The sequence below is a fragment of the Protopterus annectens genome, chromosome 14.part0, assembly GCF_019279795.1.
Source record: "Protopterus annectens isolate FY-2018-M chromosome 14.part0, PAN1.0, whole genome shotgun sequence".
In the NCBI taxonomy this organism is placed as follows: Eukaryota; Metazoa; Chordata; order Ceratodontiformes; family Protopteridae; genus Protopterus; species Protopterus annectens.
In genome coordinates this window covers 601,793,959-601,821,949 of record NC_056748.1, presented here as the reverse complement: position 1 = coordinate 601,821,949, position 27,991 = coordinate 601,793,959, and the positions used below count along the sequence as shown (strand labels likewise).

Below are 27,991 nucleotides of genomic sequence, written 5' to 3'. Positions count from 1 at the left end.
GATTTTTGGAGGTAATTTTCATTCTATTTTGGAGGCCATATTGAGTTTGGCATTGTTTTCTGACAGACTTCTATCTATTTACATTGGCATTTGGTCCTTTTTAGGAGCAGAAGGGCCGCAACATGGATCTTATTACATTATTAGAAGGTCTGTCAGCAGAATGGCATGATGTAGGAATTTTTGGCCTAACACCAGCTGGCCAAGGAGACATGGGTAATAACAACAAACCCACAGGGGAACCATGCACTTTAATATTTTCTAAACTAACTAAAAGCATGAAAACTCTGAGATTGCATATTTGGCATTTAAGGCTTTTCAAAGCTTATAAGGTCAAAGATATCACTCCACGGGGGCTCAAAGTAAAAATGCAACCTTTAGTCAGTCAGATTGATGAACAACTTACTCAAGATCGGCTCAAGCCCAACATCTGGCGTCAAGTTATTTGTGGAAGCCCTTAGCATGTAACATGAACGTGCTATAGATAAACATATTTTGGAGGTTAAACAATTCTCTGAGGAAGCTAAGGTTTTTGAGGGAGAAACAATTTTTAACACACACGTAAATACCCTATCACAATTGGAACAACATTTAAAAAAGAAAAAAATTGATAAATTTAATAGGGATGTTAGTGACTATCAAAAAGGCAAACCATTTAATATACAAAGAAATGTTCGCTTTCAGGATACTACACAAAGGTATATCAAGAAAAGAAAAAACTCAGATCTATTCTCAGAAATAGAACTGAGCTTTCAGAAACAATTTCTGGTGATGATCCATCATCTGTCACTGATATAGATTCTCTACCCACTCAAAAGTCCCCTGTAGCCAAAAGGAAACTAGTGAATGACCCTTTAGGGTCAAAAGACATGAGGGTAGAAAGTATAGGGCCAAAAACAACATAGAGCAACTTTTGAAACAAATGTTATAAATAACAATGTACACAACATTTCATCTCACAATCTTACAGACGATGAAATAAAGTTACTCAATAAGGGACTAAATTTTGTTCCTGCTTTTTTTGTTAATGAACATGTTTTGGTCAATGATATAAATGACTTTTGTAGAACTTTAAACCTGAAATTGTTCTTTTCAGAGATTGATCAAACTCAAAGATCTACTGACTTTTGATTTCGCAAGTCTCAATTTATGCCACCCATGGACAGGCATGTCTCTGTGGTCAAAGAATGTGTTCTCAAAGATTTACATTTTCGTGGTAGGACTTCTTCTAATACTAAACGGAATTTAACCAAGGAGGAACAGGTAGCTTTAACTAAACTTAGCAAGAACCACAATCTAGTCATTCTACCAGCTGACAAGGGAGGGGTTGTCATTGTGATGGATAGGGAGCAATATCTTAGGGAGTCCGAAAAACAGTTATCGAATGGCCTTTTCTACATGCATATGCATCGGGACCCAACTTCTAAGTTTAAGAAAGAAATAGATCAGTTTTTACAACTGGCATTTGAGGAAGGCATTATTACACAGGAAACTAAATATCATCTTACGATTCCTGATCCTACATCACAATACCTATATCTACTACCAAAAATACATAAAGATCTTAGGGAACCACTAGGTAGACTGATAGTTTCAGGCAAGGGATCTTTAACAAAACCATTGTCAGCATTTCTCAACAAGTATTTACAGCCTTTATTATCACTGGTCAGGGCCAGACTTAAGGACACCACCCAATTTTTGCAAATTATTGGGGATATCCAACATGAACCCAATTGGTTACTTTGCACCCTAGTTGTGACAGCCCTTTATACGTGCATACCCCACTGGGCAGGTTTAGAAGCCCTACAGTATTGGTTAGATAAAGCAAACCTCTGTCCACCAGGTTTTAATACATTGTTAACCTGCCTCACAGAATATGTTCTAACTAAAAATGTGTTTTACTTCCAGAATGAATGTTATTGGCAAGTCAGAGGCACTGCAATGGGTGCATCCTTTGCTCCCATTTATGCAGACCTGTTCATGGGTTACATAGAGGAGCAGTTAATTTATGATGAGTCCCATAATTTATTTTTGGACAACATGGACATCTGGCGTCACTTTTTAGACGATTGCTAGTTGGTATGGAAAGGAGATACCTCTTATTTACTGGAGTTTGCGGACTATTTGAATGAAAATAAATGGGGTATCCATTTCACTTTGAATTGGGATAGGAACAAAATTACGTTCTTGGATGTACTGACAAGTAGGGATTTGGATAACACATTGAAAACAGAAACATTCAGGAAATTTCCACAGTTCAATACATTGCTCCATGCCACCAGTCACCATCCACCTCATATTATTCGCAATATACCAAAATCACAATTTTTGCGAATTAAACTTACTTGCTCCAGTAATGAGGCTTACAATTCAGGTGCAAAGGATTTGTGCAATAGATTCTCAGTAGGGGGTATCAAATGGGGACCATACATAGTGCTAGTATGCATACTGCAAGGTCTGAATGGGAGGAATTATTACAATATCGACCAAAGTTTGACACATCAAACAAAAATACATCTCAGAATATTCGTTTGGTTACAACCTATGGCCATAACACAAACGCTTTTCGAGACATTATTAACAATCATTGGAACATTTTACTAGCTAATGAACGTCTGGCTAACATTCTCCCCCCAAAGTGTCTATACTCGTGTCATAGAGGAAGGACGGTCAATTCATACCTTACTCACTACAAAAAGAGTCCCACTAGTGAGTTTCACCAAACTACATTATTTGGGGAGAGACTGACAGGTAGCGGTCCCTGTGGACATTGTAGTGCTTGTGCACACATGTATAAAAACTAAGGAGTTTACTAGCAGCAACACTTCAGAAATATACAGTATTAACATTATGGGTAACTGCAGTAGTGATTGGGTTATTTACTTAGCTAGATGATTTTGTTCTGCTTTCCATGCTGGACAAATTTTGCGTTCACTTAGATTTAGGATCAGTGAGCATCTAAGTGATATAAGGAATAAAAGGCTTGCAAATGCCCTTTATAAACATATTTTAACCCATCATACTGCCAAATTCCATTTTACTATCATGGATAAAATCCAGGGAAATAGAATGTGCAAGTCAGGTTGGCATAGTAAACTCAATGAAAAAGAGTCAGGCTGGATAGTAAGGCTGGGAGCTCTCTTTAAACCTGGCCTGAATGAACACAACTAATTTGGTATGCACCAATATGGGGACAACAGCAATTTAGTATATACTATTTAATCATGGTGTCTGTTTTTAAGCAGTAACACTGAGGAAGGCTATTCTAAGCCGAAACTGGTTTGTTACTATGGGGTTAGCCACCTTTTATATTAAATAAATGCAACTTGTTCCACTTGATTTGTGCTGGACTTTTTGATTCTTCTTGGATTATTGGTCTAGTCCGTGCACTTGGCCTCACTTCCGTGTTTCTGGTGTTTATAAAAAAATGAGACCACAGTAAATCATTTCAAAATTTTTCCCACCTTTAATGCGACCTATAACCTGTACAATTCAATTTAAAAACAAACAAATCTGTTAGGGTAAAAAAATAAAAACATGTACAATATGCTGGTTGCATACATCTCCACACCATTAAACTAATTCTTTGTTGTGTGCGCACACCCTTAAACTAATACTTTGTTGAAGCACCTTTTGATTTAATTACAGCATTGTTTTCTTGGGTAGGAGTCTATCAGCATGGCGCATCTTGACTTGGCAATATTTGCCCACTCTTCCTTGCAAAAGCTCTCCAAATCTGTCAGATTGTAAGGGCATCTCTTGTGCACAGCCCTCATCAGGTCACCCCACAGATTTTCTATTGGATTTAGGTCTGGGCTCTGGCTGGGCCATTACAAAACTTTAATATTCTCCTGGAGAAGCCATCCTTATTTTGATTTGGATGTATGCTTGGTTCATTGTCGTGATGAAAGGTGAAATTCCTTTTCATCTTCATCTTTCTAGCAGACACCTGAAGGTTTTGGGCCAAAACTGACTGGTATTTGGAACTGTTCATGATTCACTCCACCTTGACTAAAGCCCCATTTCCAGCTGAAGAAAAGCAACCCCAAAGCATGATACTGCCACCACCATGCTTCACTGTGGGGATGTGTTCTTTTGGTGATGGGAAGTATTGTTTTTGCGCCAAATGGACCTTTTGGAATTGTGGCCAAAAAGTTCAACCTTCGTCTCACACCATAACACATTTCCCACATGCTTTTGGGAGACTTGATGTATTGTTTTCCAAATTTTAGCTGGGCCTTGATGTTTTTCTGTGTAAAAAAGGCTTCTGTCTTGCAACTCTACCCCATAGTCCAGACATATGGAGAATACGGAAGATTGTTGTCATATTTAGTACACAACCAGTACTTGCCAGAAATTCCTGCAGCTCCTTCAGTGTTGCTGTAGGTACCTTGGCAGCCTCCCTGACCAGTTTTTGTCTTGTCTTTTCATCAACTGTGGAGAGACATCCAGGTCTTTGCAACGTCACTGTTGTCCCATATTTTCTCCACTTTTTGATGACTGTCTTCACTGTGTTCCATGGTATATCCAATGCTGTGGAAATGTTTTGTATCCTTCTCCTGACTGATACCTTTCAACAATGAGATCCCTTTGATGCTTTGTAAACTCTATGTGAACCATGGCTTTTTCTGTAGTAGGCAACTGAGTAAATGTCAGGAAAATCCTAGTAGGACAGCTCAACTTCATCTGGGGTTAATCAGAGTGCCTTGACTTGATGGCAGCTGTGTACCCAATAAGAGTGAAAGTTGTAATTAAATCAAAAGGTGCTTCAATAAAGTATTAGTTTAAGAGTGTGCACATGCAATAAAGTATTAGTTTAAGGGTGTGCACATTTATGCAACCACCGTATTGTATTTTTTTTATATTTTATATTTTTCCCCTATCAGATTTGTTTGTCTTTCAATTGAATTGTACAGGTTATAGGTTACATTAAAGGTGGGAAAGGTTTTGAAATGATTTATTGTGGTCTCATTTTTTATATCACAAAAAATGGCATTTTAACAGGGGGGTGTACACTTTTTATATCCACTGTACACATACCTGGTATATCAAAAAAGTACAGTTGTGTACACTTACCATAAATGTAGATGTATGAGTGTATTCACTGTTGCAGTCATCACATTTGGGTTATCCCTTCCAGGGTAGCCCTCAGTCGGCCCAAATACCAGAGGTGTAGTATTTCTGCATCAGTTGCTGTTGCTCCAGGACTGATGTCAGGTCGTCAGTGTTATAAATTAAGGCAGCCAACGCCATTACATCAGTTTTTCTTGCCCTGTCAGGAGCCCCCAAGAGGGAGCTAGGTTATAGTGGAAGAACACCACCAGTAGAAAGTAAATAAAAAAAACATCCTTGTAAGGATAGAGAGAGAGAGAAATTTGGAGAAAGAGACAATGGGGATGGAGGGAGGGAAACCAGGACTGCAATAGTGAATACACTCGAACATCTACATTTATGGTAAGTGTACACAACTATACTATGCTCTTTGTATTTCACTGTTGCAGTCATCACATTTGGGTTGATTCCCAAAGCTGAAGAAAAGGTTGGAGGCAGTCAAGAAGACTGGGTGCTGGCTAGGATGCCCTGCAAGACTGCTGTGGCAAAGCCTGCCCTGGATTTGAAGAAGATAGGCAGGTGGTAATACTTGGTGAAGGTATGAACAGATGTCCATGTTGCAGCCTCCAGGATGTCCCTGGTGGGGACTCCTCTGAGGAAAGCTGCAGAGTTGGAGGTTGCTCTGGCAGAATGTGTCCTGACCCCCTTGGGGGGAGGTTTCCCGTGCTGATTGTAGCAGAAATGTATGCAGTGTGCTATCCATTTGGAAATGGTTTGTTTGGATATGGCCTTGCCCTCTGCTCCTGTAGCAAAGCTGACAAACAATTGATCAGTCTTACTAAATGATTTAGTCCTGTCTAGGTAGAATCTGAGCTGTCTGTGCACATCTAGAGAGTGCAGTATCATTTCCCCCCCTTGTTTTGTGGGTTAGGGGAAAAGGTGGGCAAATGAATGGATTGGTTGAGAGCCACGCTGGACACCACTTTTGGCATGAAGGATGGGTTAGTCCTGAGGGAGACCCTGTCCATGTGGGAAATGATGAAGGGCTCTACAGCCATTAATGCTTGTAGCTTGGATACTCTTCTAGCTGAAGTGATGGCCAGAAGCAAGGCTGTCTTCCAAGAGAGGAATTTTAACTCTGCTGACGCTGCTGGTTAAAAGGGGGGCAGGGTGAGTTTTTCCAAAACAAAATTAAGGTCCCAAGCTGGGTTAGGTGCTCTTCTGGGTGGCCTCACAGCCCCTCTTAGGAACTGTTTGATGAGAGGGTGGGAGAAAAGAGGTGGCTCTGTGCTGAAATGAGCAGAGATGGCAGAGGTATGAATTTTAATGGAAGAGAAGGACAGACCCCTGTGTAGTAGGTCAGCCAGGTAATCCAGGATGAGAGGTAGGGAGGGCTGTGCAGTTCCAGCTCCCTTAGCCTGGATCCAGGTGCAAAACCTTTTCCACTTGTCAGCATAAGACTTTGTAGTGCTAGGGCGTCTGGCCTCACGTATAACATCTAGAACTTGTTTGCTTAGATTGGCAGCTTGTGCAGTGGTCAGGGAATAAGCCTGGCTGCCAGATTGAGGGTCTGCAATTGGAGATGCATGAATTCTCCATTCCTCTGGGTTAGCAGTGTTGGGATCTGTGGGAGATGTCATGGTGGCAGTGGTGACAGGCTTCGCAGCAGAGGGTACCAGTGCTAGCATGGCCAGTCTGGGGCAATCAGGATTCTCCTCTGTTTTTCCTCCCTTATTTTGAGCAGTACCCTTGTAATGAGTAGTAGACAGGGAAATGCATAGACTGAGAGGTTGACCCACTGGAAGGATAGAACATCCACTTTCCAGGCCTTGCTGTGAGGTTCCCTGGTGCAGAATATGCTGAGCTGATGGTTGGAGTGGAAAGCAAAGAGGTCGACCTTCAGGGTGCCCCATTTCTGGGTTACAAGGGTGAAGGTTCTTTGGTCTAGCTGCCACTCATGTGGGTCCAGAAGATTTCTGCTTAAGTTGTCTGCCAGAGAGTTCAGAGAGCCTGGCCAGAATTGTGCTAGCAGGTGTAGTTGCATGGCTGAGGCTGAGTGCCAAAGGGTCATGGCGAGCTTGCACAGAGGGTATGAGTGAGTCCCTCCCTGCTTGTTGATGTACCACATCACAGTGGTGTTGTCTGTTTTGATCAATCGAGGCCCTGGGGAGAGTAGGGGTCTGAAGGCTGTCAGAGCTTGCTGAACAGTTAACATCTCTTTTTGGTTGATGTGCAGATGGCCCTGAATGCACCTGCCATCCAGGTGTGCACCCCAGGCATAGTTTGATGCATCTGTGGTGAGGGTCTGGGCAGAGTGGGGTTGTGAGAAGGGTAGTCCCCTGTTGTGGTTGCATGCTGCTGTCCACCAAAGGAAATCTTTCCTTAAGCATGGTATCATTGGTATAAGAGTTTCTAGGTCTTGAGAGTGTTGACACCAAAGGCTTTTTAGGTACCACTGTAGTTTCCTTACATGCAGTCCGGCATATGGAATGAGTAGAATGCAAGAAGCCATGAACCCCAGAGCTTGCAGGATTTTCCTTGTGGATAACTGGGGTCTGGTGGCTAGTTGAGAGAAGTAGGTTGTCAGGTAGGTTTGTTTTTCTGGTGTAAGAAATGCCATCTGGGATGCCGTGTCCAGGCTTGCTCCCAGGAATACAATGTTTTGCGTGGGTACTAGTTTGGATTTCTTTTCATTGATAGTATATCCCAGGGAGGTCAGCAGGTCCTTTACAAAGGTCAAGTGCTTTAGCAGCTTTTCCTGACTGTCTGCCTGAATCAGGCAGCCATTTAATTATGGGTACATTTGAATATTTCTCTGTCTGCAAAAAGCAATTGCGGGAGCCAGGCATTTTGTGAAAACTCTGGGAGCAGTGGATAAGCCAAAGGGAAGCGTAGAGAAATGAAAGTGCAGTAATCCCGCCCTGAAACGGAGATATTTCCTGCATGATTTCCTGATTGGGATGTATAGGTAGGCCTCTTTTAGGTCTAGGGTGGCTAACCAAGCATCCTTGAAGAGCATAGGAAGAAGTTGCTGGAGGGTGAGCATTTTGAATTTAGTATCACCAGGAAAGTGCTTTGAATGGATAGATCGAGAATGGGGCACCAAGTGCCCTCTTTTCTGGATACCAGGAAGAATCTGGAGTAGAAACCTTGGCCTACCTGTTCTGCAGGAACATGCTTTATTGCCCTCATCGAGAGCAGGGAAAGGACTTGCTTTTTGGACTCTGCCACTGGTTTGGGGGAAGATCTGGGAACCCTTTTGGGGTTGGTAGAGTGTGGAAATAAAATTTATATCTCTGGGATACTATGTTGAGGGACCCAGCGGTCATTGGTAATGGTGGCCCAGGTGCTTGCATGGAAGGAGAGTTTTCCTCCTAGGGGCAAGAGCTTTTGAAGACAAGGAACTCCATTGCTTAGATCTCTGCATTCCCTGAGGCTGCTGTCTGGGGGGCCTGCTTCCCCAGGGTCTGGGCTGAGCTGACCTGGAGGGGGCAGGAAAGGACCTTGGAGGGACAATGCCTGATGAATCTCGGTGGCTGGACCTGCAAGAAGTCTTTATCTGTCTGCACAGATTTAGCTTTTTCTTCCATCTTTTTTAAGACCTCCTCTGCCTTGGTGCCAAATAAGTTGTATTTGTGCAGTGGTATCCAATAATTTGGATTTGACATGGTCTGGCAAGGGCTGTTCCTTTAGCCAAGCATGCCTTCTAAGGACTGAACCAGTGACTGCTGCCCTGCAAGATGCTTCTAGGATGTCAAAACCACATTGTAAGGTGTGCTTAGTTACTTGACTTGCAGAATGCATTAACTCTTGTAACTCTATTTTCTGCACAAGCAGTAAAGGAAGATATTTTTTGTTTGAGGAGTTCCATGGTATGTTGCTGATATTTCAGCATATGGAACTGACAATTTAGTGCTCTAATAGCAAGAGTAGCAGAGGTGTATACTTTTTACGCCATCTGTCTAATGCTCGGGAATCCCTATCTGAGGGGGCGGGATTCTTAGCAGAAGTTACTTTAATTCCTTTAGGTCCTTGAGAGATAACCTCGGGGTCAGCAGTAGGATTTTTGAATAGAAATTTGTGAGAGTCAGGGACTCTATAGTACCAGTCTGGTTTCCTGGTAGCAGGAGGGAGGGTGGCAGGAGTCAAACTGGATTCCATAAAAACATCATCCACAACATCCAGGACAGGAGGAATAGTCAGAGGTCTGTGCTGTAGAAGATCTAGGAATTCCCTGAGTGTCTTTTTTGACTGAGGGTAGTCCTGACAGTCCCATTGGAAATGTTCCCTTAAGGTATGTAGGGTTTCCCCAAAGGAGAAATCCTTGGGTGGAGAGGCTGAAGGGATGGATTCCTCTGCATCAGAATCTTCATAAGCTGACAGGGGTTGCATATCTTCATAATCAGATGCATCAGAGTCATTGGACTCCTGTTCAGATAAAACTTCTGGGGACAAATCTCTTTTTCTTTTGGAAGGGGTAGCCTGGCTTCCCCTAATAAGCATTATAAGGTCTTCTGCCATTTTAAGCATCTGAGACTGAGGCAAGGAAGCAGGTGCCAGAGGTTGGATCGTCAGTTTTTTGGGTGTGGTTCGTACCCTGGGCCTTAGAAACTCGGTAGTTTTCGAAAGAATGGTAGACGTGAAAGAAGTCATCAGTCTGTGTCGAAAATCGGTAGTGCGAAGTACTTCCTCAGAAGCCGGTGGCTGCTCAGCAGCTCCAGACTCATCCAAGGTAGAGACATCCGCAGGATCCTTAGTCGATGAAGAGTCTCACGGCATACCGGACTCCGAAAGGGTCTCGGTAGTGGCCTGCGAATCCACAGAAGCAGGCATCAGGGGCTGCAAAAGCACCTCACTGAGGACCGGAGAACTGATGACTAGCTTAACGGAAGCGTCGTTGGCAGTTTTGGACCTGTGCGGTCTGTCTCCGTCTTTATCTTTATGTTTTTTTGGCAGATCTGCTGTTGGATGGCTTACCAAAGTCATATCGGAATTCGAGGACTGAGAGCAAAAATATCTTGCTACAATAAGTGCCCAACGACATATAGTTCTGGCATTGAAAAGAGCACAAAAGTGACAGTGGGGGACGTCGTGGTCTGGGCCTAAGCAAATGACACAGTAAGAATGAAAATCTCGGTGTGGTATTTGCTTTCCACAGGCGAGACAATTGTTAACTTTTTCTGACATCGGTTAGAGCAAGAAAAAAGGATCCCCAATGGGGTACTTAACTTTAGAAGATTTCAACTTCAATTTCGGAAACGAAAAACTCAGGTAGCGGCCGACCGGCACTCGTGCAAATTGTTTCTGCTTCAGGCTCCTCGGCAAGAAAGACTGAAGTAATGGTGCCGTCTGCCTTAATTTATAACACTAATGACCTGACGTCAGTCCTGGAGCAACAGCAACTGACACAGAAATGTTAAGCCTCTGGTATTCAGGCCGACTAAAGGCTACCCTGGCAGGGATAACCCAAATGTGATGACTGCAACAGTGAAACACGAAGAACATCATTCTCAAGCTAAATGCAAAAAATGTAGTATAGTAGCATTTGGCAAAAAAGCCGCCCCCACTTAATATGCTATAAATGGTACTCCTCTTCATTTAGATAAAGTCTAGGTGACTTGGGTATTTATGTGAACATCTATCTGTCTGTCTGTGTGTGTCTCTCTCTCTCTCTCTGTCTGTCTCATGATCATCATATTTCTACCACTGCCAGGAAATCCTTCTCTCTGGCCCATTTAATTTCCAAGGAAATGTCTTCAAGATCCAAAGAAGTTATCCTACCATTGTACATTTCCCATATCAGACCCATCATTGAATACAATGCTACCTTTGGTACACAGGAATTTAAGCATATTGCTCAACTGGAAAGGCCTTAAGGATTTCTAACTGAGAAAATTAAAGTACATAAATCCTTATAACTATCCTGATAGATTAGCATGACTCTCATTCTATTCAATAGGATAAAGGCTGCTCTGAGGTGACTTGTGACTTACTTTTTGCGTTATGAAAGACCCAGTCCAATTTACCTCCTACTTCTTCACAAAATCAGTGGCTCTTCAAACACCTGTACTAGTGAACTAACTCTAAACCAACAAATAAATGAGACTCTTGGAAGGGATAAGCTCTGAACTTAATGTGTCCCCAGCCTATGGTATTGCAGGTCACATTACTACTGTGACTACCTTTTAGGCTAGTCTTGATTACTGTATGAGTAGAACTAAATTTACACCAGGGCTATCATATACAGCCTTGCTCGATTTGGGAGGTGAACACTATTAAGTGTTTGAAAAAGGCAGCAAGAAATTATGTGTGTGCCTTCTTGAGGGTGTGTATGATTAGGCACTTTATTGCCTACTTGATTGCTTGCCTAGTATTGTTCTTATCTTCCCATATTATAAAGCAGGTTTACATTTATTTTTGCAAATGAAACATTCTATAACAGTTATCTTTTGAGATGAAATGAAAAATGCCTTTATTTAATAATAAATGGTAAGCCAGCACTCTGGTACAAATGTTATCAGGAAGAAAATGTATCTATTTATTACATATAACAAGCTTTTTTCTCTTGTTACTTTACTTTACATTTTCAGTTTTATTTCTGACATTTTTTTTTAATTTTGGTAATATAACAAAAGATCTGATGTTGTTAATCTCCATTCATTCATGATGGATGGGTCTTGGTTCCGTCCTTGGAACTGACTAAACCGATATAACAAGCTCAAGCCAGCCAAAAACTCTCGAGCTAAGGTTACCCATAGTGCCCCTCTCCTCATCTCCTTAGATTTCATTTGCCGCTTAGAGTTTCAAGATGCATCAGGCCAGCTCTCAAGCTGTTTCGTTTTTCTCTTAATTTTTGCAAATTTACCTTTATGTTGTTTGTCTTTCGGCTTTTCCCGGTAAGGGGTCACCACAGCAGAACTACGGTCCGCTAATGATTGGCAGTAGATTTTTTTACGAAATGCCAAGGTGCCAGCTTGACGCCCAACCTTCAACTAAGGCATGCCCATTTACGCACACATGTCTTTCGAACACTACCCAACCGTGGGGAAGACATGCAGACTCCACACAGAAGGCACTCCCAAGCCAAGCCGAGAATTGAACGGGAGAACCTAATCTTCTATAATCCTCCTATATCTTAATTGTTTATAGTTAGTGATAGTTCCCTTCCTGTGTGAGTGAATTTTTCCTTCCTTTCACCTTGTTGGTATTTTTTCATGCCATCGTTGGTATAGGCTCTTCCCTTCCCCTTACCTTTTGGTAATTTAAATACCATCACTGGTATTCTCTTTACCCTTTGGGTATACTTTCTACTTACCACTGTTGGTAAATAAAAAAAAAAAATCCTTCCTTTTCTATGTGCGTGTTTGTATACCTATACAACACCTATAATGCAATATCTGAAGAAATGATCTGAGATTCTCAGCATCCATCAAAAAAGTGCAGACATGTTAAATAATTATCACCACAGCACCCTGAAGTGATAAACTTGTTAGAAAGTGACACACAGTAAGGTATTCACAAGCACATGGTGATGTATGTGCTTTAGAATCAGGAGTGAAGAAAATGTTTTACATTTAAATTAATGAAACCTGTACTGCAGTTACACCAAGTTTAGCCACTGAGCTTACAGTCACATTTCAAAATCTCAGATTAGAACACTTGCATTAAACACTATCTCCCAGCTGGAAAGCTTACATTCTCGGCCAATCTTGTCTTCTTGTTTAATTACTGTTTAAGTACTGTTTGATTACTGTTTAATTGTTGTCAACTGGATTTTTCATAATTGCTGATAAGAAGGGTACTACTGGTTTTAAACAGTGTGATAAATGTTGCAGGAAGATGCCAAACTGGGCATCTCTCCTGTGTCTATTGCCTAGGAGTACCACATTTGAAGGTTCAACCTCTGTGCGAGCTCTGTAGGGGCTTTAGTGCCTGCACCTTAGCTGAGCGCAAGAACAAATTAATCTTACACGGTCTCTTGAAAACCCCTTTCTTGGAGGCTTTATCTGAGGCAGAGGTCTCAACCCCTCCTAAAAGAGAGATGAAGAAGAAGAGCCATTCAGTGCTATCATCTCCTCAGTCCCAGGAATCAAAAACCACTAAGGCTCAGGTTCATACAGAACCAAAACATGCCAAAATGACTTCGACACCTACCTTGGCACTGGAGTTTAAAACTCCATCCCGGTGCCGCCCTTGACTACGGAACCGACAACCACTACTATTCCCATGGTACCGACCCCTTCAATGGTACCACAGACTCTCTTAGCACCAACAATAGCCTCTCCCTTAAAACTAGTCACTTCCCCCTCATCATCACAACCTTCTGGTCTTCCAACCATAGTGCCGAAAGTCGAAACACTGGCCAGGACCCGATATTCTTCGTCAATTGACCCCTTTGTTGGACAACAGATACGTCCATTCCTGACTGGCCTGAATCTGCATCGGGGATGTCAACCCTTTCACCACGAGCCTTTCGGAGCTTGATGGAGTGAGACTTGTGGGTCAGCTCCTGGCGACCAGAGGCATCTCAACTCCATCTGGGACCTCCCTCCCACATGGAGCTGAGGGTTTTTCTCCACAGACTCCAACCTAGGTTCCTCATTCAACCTCCTCGCATGTCTGGGAGCCCTCAATGTCGATGCCTATGCCAGTGCCAGCTTATTCAGTTCCACTGGTAGATCTTACCGTGGTTTCGGAACCTACCCTTAGGACCACGGCTCAGTCAGAGCCAATTCACCTTTGAGACCGTGACTGGTCTGTCTGCACCATGACCTCTAGTATGGCACTGATTTTTTCTCCAGCGCCGTCTATGGTTTTCAGGTTGCTTTGGCAGCTCCAAGTCCTCTTGTGGCTCCTTTCCTGGAGGCAGGCTCCTCGAAAGCAGGGTGTGACCCAGGTTCCAAGGTTGTCTTTCTCGGTTCCCGGCTCCCATCCCTCTTGGCTTACCCTCCAGGTTTTGGAGAGGACACTCACCTCAGCAGGCTCGCAGTTGGCCCCTTCGATGGTGAAATGTCACATATACATGTCCTCTGGTTCACAGCTGATACAGTCCACTATACTGGGACATCGAGCATGGAAGCAGCAAGATAAAATACTGCAGGGCACCCTCTCTTTGGAGTCCTTTTCAGATATTACCTCTGAAGAGCCACCCCATAAGAGATCACGCAAATGGAAGCACATTGATTCTCCTGAAGAATCTCTCACCGAAGGTATAGATTACGTTGAGGGGGAAGGGTCCCCAAGATCGCCCCCTAAGGATGTCTCCTTTGGAGACATACTAGAGATCTTGAAACAGAGGGGTGACTGGAAGCCCACCAACCCTTCCTCTGAGGAATCTGTATTCTTGCAGGCTTTCCATGCTCAACCCTCTATTTCCTGGGTGACTCCACCTGTGGATGACTTGGTCAAGCTCATCGTGCAGCGTGCCTGGAAGGCCCCTGACACTGCTGAGCCAATCTCCCAGAGACCGGACAAAACACTCTCCCCTCCAGAGGATCAGCTCCATTGGTCTAAAGGGATGGCAGTAGATGCTGTGGTTGTGGTGGCAGTCACGAGGAAAGAACTCGCAGAAGAGAGTCCTGCTGTCCATCCTCCAAACAGTGAGTCTTGGATGATGGACAGATTGGAGAAGTGGGTTTATGCTTCAGTGACCTTTGCCATACGGTCGTTGAACTATTTGGCACATTTTACCCACCTTCAGAAAGATCTGATCTCGGAACTCTCAGGAACATTGGCAGGAGCAGTGTCTGATTAGATACGTGACAAAGTTGCTTCAAAGCTTGCCAACCTGGAATCCATATCTAACTCGTCCATGCGGTTGATTGCACATACAACCAAAGGGGTGGCCAGAGCAGCGGGTGCAGGCTTTGTCATCAGACGTCATGCCTGGATGTGCTTGTGTGACTTTGCAGACCCTTACAAGTCTTCCTTCATCAACACTCCTGTTGATGCTTCCTCTCTCTTCAGTCCAAAAGTTAAAGACACACTAACCAGGTGTGAGAAGGACAGCAAGACCCTATCTGCTGTGGGTGTAAATTTTTCCTCTTCCCAATGATCCTACTCTAGAAATCAGAGGTTGTGGAAAAATGTGGTTCAGGAAATCCCAAGGGCCTTTCTGTGACACAAGTGGTGAGTTTTCTCCTGGGGGCAGAGGGGAGAACTCATCAGGAAGACACCCCCTCCAAGGCAGAGGTGGTCCACGTAAGCAGGGGTCCAGAGATTCCCTTTCTAGGCAGCCCTATCAGCGCTCCTGAAGAGCAGCCTGATTGCTTGCCTCTGGAAGTAGTCAGGGGATGATTCTCTCTGCACCACTTAGCCTGGCATTCCATAACAAAAGATTCTTGGGTATGGATGATAATTACCAGAAGTTATCACATTCCCTTCGATTTTTACCTGAGGCTGCAAAGGGAAATACCCAATGTTCCACCCAGTCAGAGGGACACAGCAGAACAAGAAATTCAAAAGTTGCTCCAAAAAAGAGTCATCCAGACAGTCCCACCAGACCAGATAGAATCCAGACTTTACTCAAGGTTCTTTTTAGTGCCAAAAAAGACAGGGGACTGGAGGCCAATTTTGGACCTCAGTATCCTAAACATGTTTGTCAGACAGACCAAATTCCGGATGGTCATGGTTCAGTCTATCCTCCCATTTCTGGAAAAAGATGACTAGATGTGCTCGACAGATATTCAGGATAAGTATTACCATATAAAAATGGACAAATGCTCCAGAAGATATCTCCACTTCTGGCTGGGAGCCAATCACTACCAGTTTTAAGCACTGCCCTTTGGTCTCTCCATAGCCCCCAGAGTGTTCACCAAATGTATGGCAGTAGTAACAGCTCATTTGAGACTGCAATGATTTCGGGTGTTTCCATATCACCTTGCACTCCACTCTACAGCTAGCATGACTCTTAAGGATCTCAATAAATGAAGAGAAGTCAAAACTAGTACCTACTTAAAGCTTAGAATTCATAGGAGCAACATTCGACACAAGGTCTTGCCTGGTAGCCCTTACTCTTCACAGGCTTCAGAGACTAAGATCTCAACTCTGAGTAATACTCTCTCAGGACAAAGGCCCAGCTCACTCAGTCCTTCAACTGCTGGGTTCAATGGCAACAACAATTGCTATAGCTCCTCTAGTAAGACTCCATATGAGATTATTGCAAAACCCGAAGATGCCAAACAGGAACAAAAGGATGAGCCACTCCACAGTAAAAAATGCACCTATTCAAGCCAAATACAATAAAACCAATTCTAGACTTTATTGAAGAGAATAAAACAAATTATAAGCGCTTTCGTCCTGACCACTTCAGAACTTCATCAGATCTGATGTGGCTCATCCTTCTGTTCCTGTTTGGCATCTTCGTGTTTTGCAACAGTTTTTCCTTTTGTCTTTTTTCCATATGAGATTACTACAATGGCTCCTAGCATCACAGTGGTCCCTATTGACACATCCCATGTCCTACACAATCCGCATAACGAACTGCTGCAAGCAAGATCTGAATTGTTGGATGAAGCCAGAAATGGAATTATGGAGTCATCCCTTCTCACCCTCTCAGCCCAAGACCATAGTGACCATGGACATGTCCCTGATGGGGTGGGGGTGGGGGGCTTTTTCAGGGAAAGACAGTCCAAGGCACGTGGTCTCCCTTAGAGACCAATTTGCCTATCAATGTCCTAGAATTGAGGGCTGTGCTTCTGGCATTGCAAGCATTCCAATCTGTCCTCCTGTTGGGGACAACTGCTATCCAGTCAGACATGTCAGTCATCTGGTATATCAACAAACAGGGGAACCAGGTCCTACCTGTTGTGTTGGGAAGCCATGAGAGTTTGACAATGGCCGATAGCCTCCAACCGCTTTCTAGTTGCAATGCACATTCCAGGGAATTCCATCATATTTGTGGACAAGCTGAGCAGGTGCATTCTCCTGCCTCATGACTGGTCCCTCAATCCCAAAGTAGAGACGGAGATTTTCCGTCGCTGGGGTCAGCCTTGTTGCTATCTATTTGCGTCTCCCACCAACCACAAATGCAGCAGCTACTTTGCCCTAATCCCCTCTCAGGGGTAGTCCCCGTGGGATGCTCTAGTACATGATTGGCCCCCTGGACTGCTTTTTGCCTTCCCTTGCTTTCCTCTAATTCCACAATTTCTAAAGGAAGCACTTTGGTTGGGAAGCCCAGTAATCCTTATTGCACCCTATTGGCCCCTACAAGTTCGGTTCCCTTTCCTTTGGCCTCACCTGGTTCACAGACTATGGACTCTTGATCCAACTCCAGGATTACTGTTACACCCTCAGGGGTTGATCCACCCAAACCTATCGAGCCTCAAGCTGACAGCTTGGTACCTCTACTTCTGGTAATTCCCAGGCAAAATAACCTATCTTCCCCTGTACGAAAAATACTTCTGGCTTCCCATAAACCGTCCACCAGAAAAATTTATTATAGTAAATGGAACAGATTTGTTTTTTGATCTTGAGAAATAGGACTGGACCCTTTTCAGCTCCGATTAATTCCATGTTGGAGTATTTATCAACCTTACTCCATTCAGGAATATCAGCTTTTATGATTTGGGTTCATTTAGCAGCTAACTCAAACTTCCATAATGGTTTCCAAGATTCATGTAATTTCTCACTGTTTCTGTAAAACTTTCTTGAAAGGAGTGGAATTTGACGCTGGTCCTACAAACTTTGATTCATCATCCCTTTGAGCCTGCTGCCATGTGCGATATAAAATTCTTATCTTGGAAGACTTTATTCTTGGTAGCCATTACCTCAGTGAGAAGAATATTAGAATTACGGGGTTTGTGCATAAAACATCCTTACATAGAGTTCTACAAAGAGAAAATAGAAATAAAACGAACTCAAAACCAGATAAAAAATGAACGAACACCAATGGAAGCAATAAATCCAAACACAGGACCGTAACTGAGTTAACAGTTAAGCGCTTTCACTCACTTTAATCAACATGAGCTTCTTCAGAACAAACAGTTTTCCAATTCAAAATGCATTTATAAACTGTTGTCAATTAAATCACATGACATTCTTAAAGAAATCTAACCACTTATAAAAATAAAAAATAAATAAATAAAATAACCAATTTAAATACAATAATCTATATGATATATTGTAATACATACAGTATTAAGTAATAAAATAAGAAACTTATTATTGTACACTAAAATAACAGGTAGTCGACGTAATGAACTACCTATTTCTAGCCATGGTTAAGAAACATTTAATGTTAATAGTGCCATTGAGGCCTGGAGTTTCGTCAGCAACCAAAACTATTTGCCACAAACTTTCTTTACATTCTAAGAAAGTCCTATAGTCACCTGTAAAAGGATCAGAATTAACCCTTTCTAATACAAAGAAAGAAAATTTCTTGAAGCGTAAACATTCTGTTGCATGCACTGCCAAAGCATTAGTTCTATCCTTTTTTATAATGGCTAAAACATGCTCATATATTATTTTATGTAAAGCTCTAATAGTTTTTCCAACATAAAATTTGTCACATGTATTACAGGTAGCACAGTATACAATATTGGTGGTGTTATAGGTGCAATAATCCTTAGCCCAGAACCTTTTCCCTATGTGTTTGAATTCTATGCTGGACACATTACTCATAAATCTACATTGTTTACATTTTCCACAGGAAAAACTGCCAGCTAGATGTAGAATTCACAGCTATCATCTTATTTTTTCCAAAATATGCTTAATACTGGTAGTCTTCCTGTAAGAAAAATGTGGTCTTACACCAAAATTTTTGTGAGTTCAGTATTTCCCATAATAACCTTCCAATGATCCAGTAAAATTCTCTTGATGTATACCATCTCATTACATATTGGTATGAGAAAAGCTAAAGAAAAAACAAAAGGGTCTTTACATTGAACACTTGGGGACACTTCCCTAAGGGTGACCTAATACTCAAAATGGGACAAGCAGAAGTGTTTCTAAGTGCTAATACTTCCTGAATGATCTTCTTAAGCCAAACTAAATCGTAACCTCTCTCTCGAAATAATTGTGTCAATTTGTCTACCTCATGTAGAAAAACAGAATGTTCAGTTGTCAACCTACTGAGGCGTATGAATTGACCTTTTACCACTCCACCCTTCATATGGACAGGATGTAAGCTTTCCTTGTGTAGATACTGGTTAACAAAGGTGGCCTTCCTAAATATTTGACTCTTGAAATTCATTGACACAGTTTCAAAAGTTAAATGAAGATCTAAAAAATGTATAGGCTCACCAAAACCTCCAACTGTGAATTTAAGAAAGGTGGTACTACAATTCAGATGCTCCACAAAGGATAGAAAGCTACTGTAATCGCCCTTCCAGAGAAAGATCAAGTCATGTATGTAACGCCTATAGAACAAAATATTGTCTAAAAAAGGCAAAACATAAAGAAATCTCAACTCCCAGTGGGCCATGACAATATTAGCAAAAGATGGACCCCATGGCAACACCTGATATCTGCTGAAAGAAACTACTACCAAATTTGAAAACATTATTGGTGAGAACCAGCTCCATAAGGGTACAAACAGTGTTAACTGTGTTGTTCCCAAGAGATGTATATTGTGTCAAATATTCTCTCAGGTATTCTAAACCTGCCTCCTGGTTTATACTTGTGTATAGAGAAGTAACATCTAAACTGGCAAAGAAAAAAGCTTCAGAAACTTTTAAGTTCACTTAATAATTCTAATAGATGCCAAGAATCACGCAGATAGAACTTTGATTTCTGAACCACTGGATTAAGTATATTATCTAGCCAAATGGAAATAGGCTCAGTTTTAGAATGAGCTGCTGACACTATAGGTCTAAAAGGAGGGCTAACACGGTCCTTATGCACCTTGGGAATACCGAACAAAACTGCCATTTTAGGGTATTCAACCTGTAAGAACCTGTATGTGTCAAAATCTATGCTAATCTCACAAAATAAATCAAATAGCATCATATCTACCCTTTGAAAACAGTTAAGAATAAATTCACTAGTAACTTCTTTGTAACATTTGTCATTATGAAGTAAGGTTAGCATAGCAGATTCATATACTGTATTCTTCATGACTACTAATGAGCCCCCCTTGTCAGCTTTCAGAACTCTAACTTCTTTGTTTTTACTCAAATCAAACAGGGCCTTTCTTTCTCTTTCTGGCAAGTTAGAAACATAAAGTCCTACACTCAAAGTTCTAAACTGTCTTTCACAAAGAGTGCCAAAGACTTGAATGGTAGAATTTAAAGCAGAATTGTAAGTGCTATTTTTCTTGCATACTGTCACTTCACTCCTGGGGCGGCCACGGTGGTGCAGTGGTTAGCATTGCCACCTCACAGCAACAGGTTCTCCAGTTCGATCCTCGTCTGGGGTGCCTTGTGTGTGGAGTCTGCATGTCCTCTCTGTGGTCACGTGGGTTTCCTCCGGGTGCTCCGGTTTCCTCCCACATCCTAAAGACATGCTGTAGGTGGATTGGATACTCTAAATTGGCCCTAGGTTGTGTGCATGCATGTGTGTGCCTTCTGTGGAAGGTTGGGTGCCGGGCTGGCAACTCAACACTGTAAAACTCCACTGCCAATCATGAGCGGACAGGTGATCCGCTGTGGCGACCCCTAACCGGGAAAAGCCGAAAGAAGAAGAAGACTGTCACTTCACTCCTGACTTCAGGAAGTTTATCAAAAATAAATTTCAGATTTAATTTCCTTAAATATAACCTGAAGTCAACTATCAATCTAGGGATATTCACAGTATTCGAAGGTATTAAAAAAAACACGTTTTAACACAGAAACAGTATCTTGGTTAAGTTCATCACCAGTAAGATTCAAAATTTCAATGCCAAAAGTCAGTTCTTAGCTTAAACAATATAAATAAATGCAGTTTTAATAAAGTGAGAGTAAAATAAATCACACTAAAACTGCTTGTACAAACTACACTCAGCAGACTGTAGGATAACCTGAAAGAAAAAACTAAAATCAATACTAAATTAGAATCTTACAAAGGAGATACAGTTAGTTATCAGGGTTCAAAAGTACTGTATAAGTCTTATGGAGTAAAATTTTCATTCTGCTTCAAAGAAAAAAATACAAATACAATTTAATTTAAAACATAGCCTTAAGATGCAATTCACTGATGCTATGTGTTTCTGCTGCACCTACCTGCAAACAGTAAGACTGTCTTTTATCCCACAGTCGTACCACTCCATAGTAGGCTGAGCCACTAGCGATCATGTTATTTCTGTCAGTCTGTATGCAGTACAAAGCACTATCATGAGGCTCCTCCCATTCAACCATACACTTCCTGTAGAAAGTACATGAACAGGATCAGAAACTGTCAATCTGGTGCAACTCCATGAGTTATTACAACTGGCCAACCAACAGAAAAATGTTACTACCCACAACACCTATAATGCAATATCTGAAGAAATGATCTGAGATTCTCAGCATCCATCAAAAAAGTGCAGACATGTTAAATAATTATCACCACAGCACCCTGAAGTGATAAACTTGTTAGAAAGTGACACACAGTAAGGTATTCACAAGCACATGGTGATGTATGTGCTTTAGAATCAGGAGTGAAGAAAATGTTTTACATTTAAATTAATGAAACCTGTACTGCAGTTACACCAAGTTTAGCCACTGAGCTTACAGTCACATTTCAAAATCTCAGATTAGAACACTTGCATTAAACACTATCTCCCAGCTGGAAAGCTTACATTCTCGGCCAATCCAAAAGACTTGCTCCCAGGGCATTTGCAAACTTAAGGTGCAGCAATGATGCACAGCCTTTGTCTTGCTGTTGGTTTTAGACAACTGAAGTGTTAGTTGTCTGGTAGTTTGTGTGATGCCACTGCACTGGCCCAGTAATCAAGGAGCCTCAATCCTCACCACTAGCACCAGTGAGGGACATACACATTAGGAGGATGACAAGTACACATGCAGTAAAGTACAATTTCTCCTAAGAGCACACAGAGATCACAGTCAGTCTGGGGCTGGTTTCTTGCTCTTTCTCCAGATACCCAATAATACTCTCCACTGGCACAGCTATAGAGTTGAGTCCTTAGCCAGGGTTCCAGGCCAAGTCCTCCCAGCACTCTCTCTGTTCAACCAGTGCTTCGTGTCCCTTGCCCAAGTAGCTCACACACAGACACACGCACACACACACACACACACACACACACACACACACACACACACACACACACACACACACACACACACACACACACACACACACACACACACACACTTTGAGATTTGATTTATACACAAACACACACCTGGGAAAGGCTGGCACAGGTTTACTAGGTATGCCCCTTTCTGCCCAGACCATAAGGTAGTTAGCAATGCCACCAGAACCCCTTATGAGCTACTTTAAGGCCATTCGCAAAGGGTGACCAATCTTACTGTGTAATATAACAATGTTACTATTACCCAAATGGTTAGTGTGACCAATACTTTTACGGCTATTTAGGAGTGGCCTGTACAGTGTCACCAAATACATATGCAAGTACTCTCAGAGCTTAAATATCTCTAAATAAACCAGTCACAATTAAAAGGTTTAAATATATTTAATAATATATAGTAAAAGAACAAGACAATATTCAATAACTCAGCACAGTGACTACAGAGTTCAGAATCACAGGAAATATTTTAAAACAGCACTGCCGGACAGTCTCAAATAAATAAGGAAAACATCTAAACTAATCTTTACTATATTCCTATCTATATTTAAAAGAGATTACTGTACCCTAGTTACTTACTATTAGCAAGGCAGAAGTGCTGAAGATGGATGTTTCCAGGTCCAAAGACAAATACAAAATGTACAGTCTCTGAGAGAGTTCCCAAATTAATATCAAAACATTACTGCTGGGTCAGCTGGATGACATCACTATTTGTCACCTGCCTTAAGTTCCCAGACTAACAGATACCAATATAATTTTTAGCATATCTGTGTAAGAAGTACATATTTCTCAGAAGTTTGCCTAGAACTGGAGTAATAAAACAGTTAAACACTTTTACATTTTAAACCTAGTAATTTAAATTTTACTTTGAAGATCTTTATTTAAGGTTTGATAAGTTCTATTTTGTATCTTATTCTAGCGTTATATTTGTTTTAAGTTTTCTGTTCTGTTGGAGGTTTAAGAGTTCTTGGCTAGGGTCTGTTAAAAAGGTTACCAGAGATGTCCTTTGCAAACTGTGAATAGCATCAGTTAAGTAGTGGGAGGAGCTGAGAGACAGCATTGCTCATTTATTTAAAAATATCTGTAGTTAGCTGAAGTGCTGTGTGGTCTGCATTGCTCTGAGTATCAATCATCTCTGCATTTAATTTTTATTTGAAGCTCTTTATTTAAGGTTTGATCACTTCTATTTTGTATCTTATTCTACCATTACATTTGTTTTAAGTTTTCTTTTCTGTTGGAGTTTTAAGAGTTCTTGGCTAGGGTCAGTTAAAAAGGTTACAAGAGATGTCCTTTGCAAACTGTGAATAGCATCAGTTAAGTAGTAGAAGGAGCTGAGAGACAGCATTGCTCTTTCATTTAGAAATATCTGTAGTTAGCTGAAGTGTTTGTGTAGTCTGCATTGCTCTATCACTCATCTCTGCATTTAATTTTGATTTGAAGGTCTTTATTTAAGATTTGATCACTTCTATTTTGTATAATTTTCCTCCTCCCACTCACCCAGTCCTTGTTGCGTTCTTAAATTTGGTGGCTTTTGAGTTGCCCACCCCTACTATAAATCTAATTTTGGTCACTCCTCCCAGTCCCATCTCATCAGCTTATTCTACTGAGTACAGAGAGACCATGTGGGAAGGCTTACCCCCCCCCTTAGTTTCTCAACCTTAAATGATCATGTTTCATCCCTTCCTACTTAACCTAAAAAAAAAGAAAAAAATTGCACTTTATTCATCTGCGTTTACTGTATTTATCTTTCTTCCTACTTTATTTTGCTTTTGTTGCCTTTTCTTAAAAGTACTCAATTGCATTTATTACTGCTTGTTAGTAGCCTGATCAAATTGCAACTGTTATTCTAAGCCTTTTGGTTTAAGCACTTGGGCTTCAGGCCAGTTGTTTTACATTAAGAAGGTTTGTGGTCTGCACTCTTGTGGCAGGAAAGGTAACTTACAGCCTTCCAAGTTGGGAGTTGCTGGTTGAAGGCTTAGTGTCTGTTATTCTAAAAGTGTCTTAGTTCTGGTTTAAGCACTTGGGCTTCAGGCCAGTTATTTTACATTGGAAGGTTTGTGGTCTGCACTGTTGTGGGAGGAGAGGGTATACTCTGTCCTTCTGAGCTGTGAATTGCTAGTTAAAGGCTTATTGTGCCTGCTTATTTGAACTGCTTCTTTCTAAAATTGGTGCACCCTGTTTGCTGTAGCACAGACTAGATTTCAGACCTGCTGACTCGAGCTTTGTTTGTATAACTTGAACACTAATTCAGGCCATCTTTTTCGGAGAAGGTTCCTCTGCACCCTATTGGCAGGACTGTGCAGTTAGAACTTGTCTGATTGAAGACTGCTGGAACAGGGCTCAGTTTTGAGCTTTTTTATTGGATAATTGGTTAATTTGTTTAATTCAGTTTGCTCTTGTTTGCTACTGTTATATTTAAGTGTGTATCTGTTCTCCTGTGTTAAACTGACCTAAACAGAGTTTAAATATCTTTAGCATAGTCTGGTTACAGGTTTTGCTGTATTCATATATGTTTGTGTGATTCCTGTGTTTCCTGCTATGCCATCTTGTGTTGGCCACAGCATGCCTGCACTTAGTGGGAGTAAGTGAACTGTTTGGAACTGGTCTGGCACAGGGTGTTGAGCTAAGAGCTCAGGGACAAGGGTTGATTGATCAATTCCAGTGTTTCTATTTTACTTTTGTTTTTGTGGTATTTAAACCCAGCATTTGTGTGGGTTTGTGCTTGTTTGCTCATTGTGCACCGCCTCTGTGCTGTTTTAACCCTTTGCGAGTTATCTCAGTTACATTTTTTTCCCTTACCAGCACTCCTATGAGAGTGAGGCCCTCACCTGCAGCTACTGCATTGATTTTATCTGGCCCTACTCACACCTATAGGTACTCTCCCCAGACAGTACCCACTCTACTATTCCTGACCTCTCTTTCACAGATTCTGATAACCATGGACAGACAATTTCCTATGGTTTCTCCTGCTAGTCTGGTTGATAAGGACATCCTGAGACAGTGTAGCAACTGCCCTATGTACATAGACAACCCTCTACTACTAACACCTAGGAACACAATATGTGAGATATGCAAGTACATTAAGAACCTACAATCCTTGCTGTCTCAATCAAAAGCCAGTACATCTGCCATTGAGAAGGTTGTCTGCACAAACGCTACGAACAACACACCTCTAACACCACCCACATCCGTACAACACACTCCTACATATAAGGGGTCTCAACAAAAAAATACCTAAACAAAAGAGACCTTTGAAGCAAAAACACAAGCACATCACAACCCACAGCACTAAGCATCACACATAGTACAGATGTCTGTGTCTCATAGCCTTTAGGGCCCAACCACAAACCCAACATACTAGTCTAGACTTTATCATGAGACACACAGATGTGCCCCTCACCAGGCTAGACAAGGAGAAAGTCACAGTAGGTTGCTTGTCAGGTGCTAGATTCCACCATATCATGCACACACTCAAGTCTCTTAACAACAGGTACTGTTATGACTCTGTTATAGTCCATGTTGGTGTGAATGACTTGAGACATACCTCTCTGGACTATATGAAGAGAGACATGATTGAGCTCGCTGAATATGTGTCTCAGGCAGATATGTCCCTAGCCTTAAGCAGCATCCTACCATCACCCAGAATGATACCTCAATACAAACAGAAAATGATTGAGTTTAACAACTGGCTTAGTTTCTGGTGTCATTCCAAGGGGATCCAGTACCTGATGGCATGGGATAGACCACAATGCTTTGCCACAGATGGCCTTCATCTGTCTCCCCTGGGATTTAGGCTTCTGGTGAAGGATCTTGCCTCCCCCATAGTGCCTTTTTTTAGGCAAAGTCATGAGCATAAAATTACCAAAATGAAAAATTCTTATAAACAAAATTTAAAGGTCATGCTGGTAAACGCTAGAAGTCTTAGCATAAAACCGCACTCATTGCATGCATTCCTTTCCTTGGAGGATGCTGACATTTGTGCGGTCATTGAAACCTGGTTCAAAGCTGTGGAGAGCACCCCAACCTTACCAGGTTACTCATCCTACCATACTTGCAGACCCCAAAAGGAGGGCTACAAAGTCAAAGGAGGTAGAGTTTCAATATTTATCAAAGACATTCACTCCTCCAGGCTGGTCAAATGGTATGATGCACAGGAGACACTCCAAGTGCAGTTAACTGTTGACAAAACACCTATTCAAATCATAGCTAGCTACAGACCCCCAACCATGACTCAGGACACCCACTCCACCTATCTGGACTTACTTGAATCCATCAAGATTCAACCCTCTACCCTGATCCTGGGTGACTAACTACCCGACCATAGAGTGGAAGACTTATTCTAGCCCAAACATGAATGCCCCAGAGATTCCTCAACTTCATCAATGCCAATGCATTGAATCAGCCGGTCAACACCCCCACGACAAGTGAAAATATCCTGGACCTGGTCCTACCCAACATGAGTAGTCACTGTAGCACTCCTACAATGTCATCCTCCTTGGTAAGATCCGACCATAAAGCGATCACTTTTGAAGTCATAATGTCCCCTGCCCCCCCCCCACCCCCGGTCAGGGTCAAACGAAAAAAAACTTTTCCAAAGCTGACTACAATCACCTCAGAGCAGGTATAAACAGTTTCACAGCCACTGTCTCTTCAGTTGGAACTAGTATAATGTCCGAGCTTACACCAAAATACTGTATGAGCACCTACATAGCTGTATGGACTCAGCAAAACCTGACATGACCAAATCCTCTTCCTCAAGGAAGAGGAAACCTGCCTGGTGGACAGCAGCAATAAACAAACTCTATAATACAAGGAAATAATTCCTGTCCAGGGCCAAGAAGGAGCAGGTGAGAAGTTGGAAGCAATCTCTCCTTTGTCTGAACAAGCAAATAGGGTAACTGGTGAAATCCTCTAAGGCTAACTTAGAGTCCAAATTAGCCACATCCACCAAGGACAATCACAAGGCCTTTTTCACATATGTCCGCAATCTCAAAGGCAACAAATCTGCTCTGAACTGGTGGTCAATAACATCACATACACAAACGCAATAGATATAGCCAACCTGCTGGCAGACAGGTTCAGTGAAAACTTCATCCCCCTGTCCCCCCATCAGTACAACAGGACATCCCCAGCAGCTTCCCCCCTCCCCTCATCACCAGGAAGCAGGTCCTTAATGCTCTCTCAAAGGCAAAAAAATACAGTCTCCATGGGACCCAATAACATCCCTGGCAGTATACTACAGGAACTCAGTTATGAGGTCTCATCTCCATTAGACACCCTATTCGACCAAAGCCTGAGCACCGGCTTCATCCCAGGTGAATGGAGGACAGCTACTCTCATCCCCCTTCACAAAGGTGGAGCATCCACTGACCCAGGCAGTTATAGACCCATCAGCCTAACTAGCCTGACCTGCAAGGCCATGGAACGCATTATCATGGACCTTATAAACAAGGACATTGGCAACCTTCAAATGCTTGCCCCCACACAGTTTGTTTTTTGTCAAAGGGAGATCATGCCTGTTAAACTTGGTTGACTTCTTTGAAGCAGTCACCAAAGCCATGGACGATGGGAAGATGGCACATACTGCCTACCTTGACCTAGCCGAAGCCTTTGACACTATTCTCCACTCGGGCATAATAGATAAACTCTCTCGGCTAGGCATCAACCTATATGTTACCAGATGGGTAGCTAACTAGCTCATTGATAGAACCCATTCAGTCAAAGTAGGGGAAGCCACCTCTAGTAGTAGACCAGTAACGAGCGCTGTACCCCAAGGATCGG

The 27,991-nt window shown here is 42.1% G+C and overlaps 1 protein-coding gene across 2 annotated transcripts in view; it reads right to left on the bottom strand.

The window, feature by feature from the left end:
* The window catches only part of FBXW4 (F-box and WD repeat domain containing 4), a 2,126,835-nt gene that overhangs the window by 179,570 nt on the left and 1,919,274 nt on the right, over positions 1-27,991 (bottom strand). For both annotated transcript variants that reach the window (XM_044056341.1, XM_044056343.1), the window contains one exon: positions 21,186-21,327. In XM_044056341.1, coding sequence (XP_043912276.1) covers positions 21,186-21,327 — 142 coding nt within the window. The remainder of the gene's footprint in view (positions 1-21,185; positions 21,328-27,991) is intronic.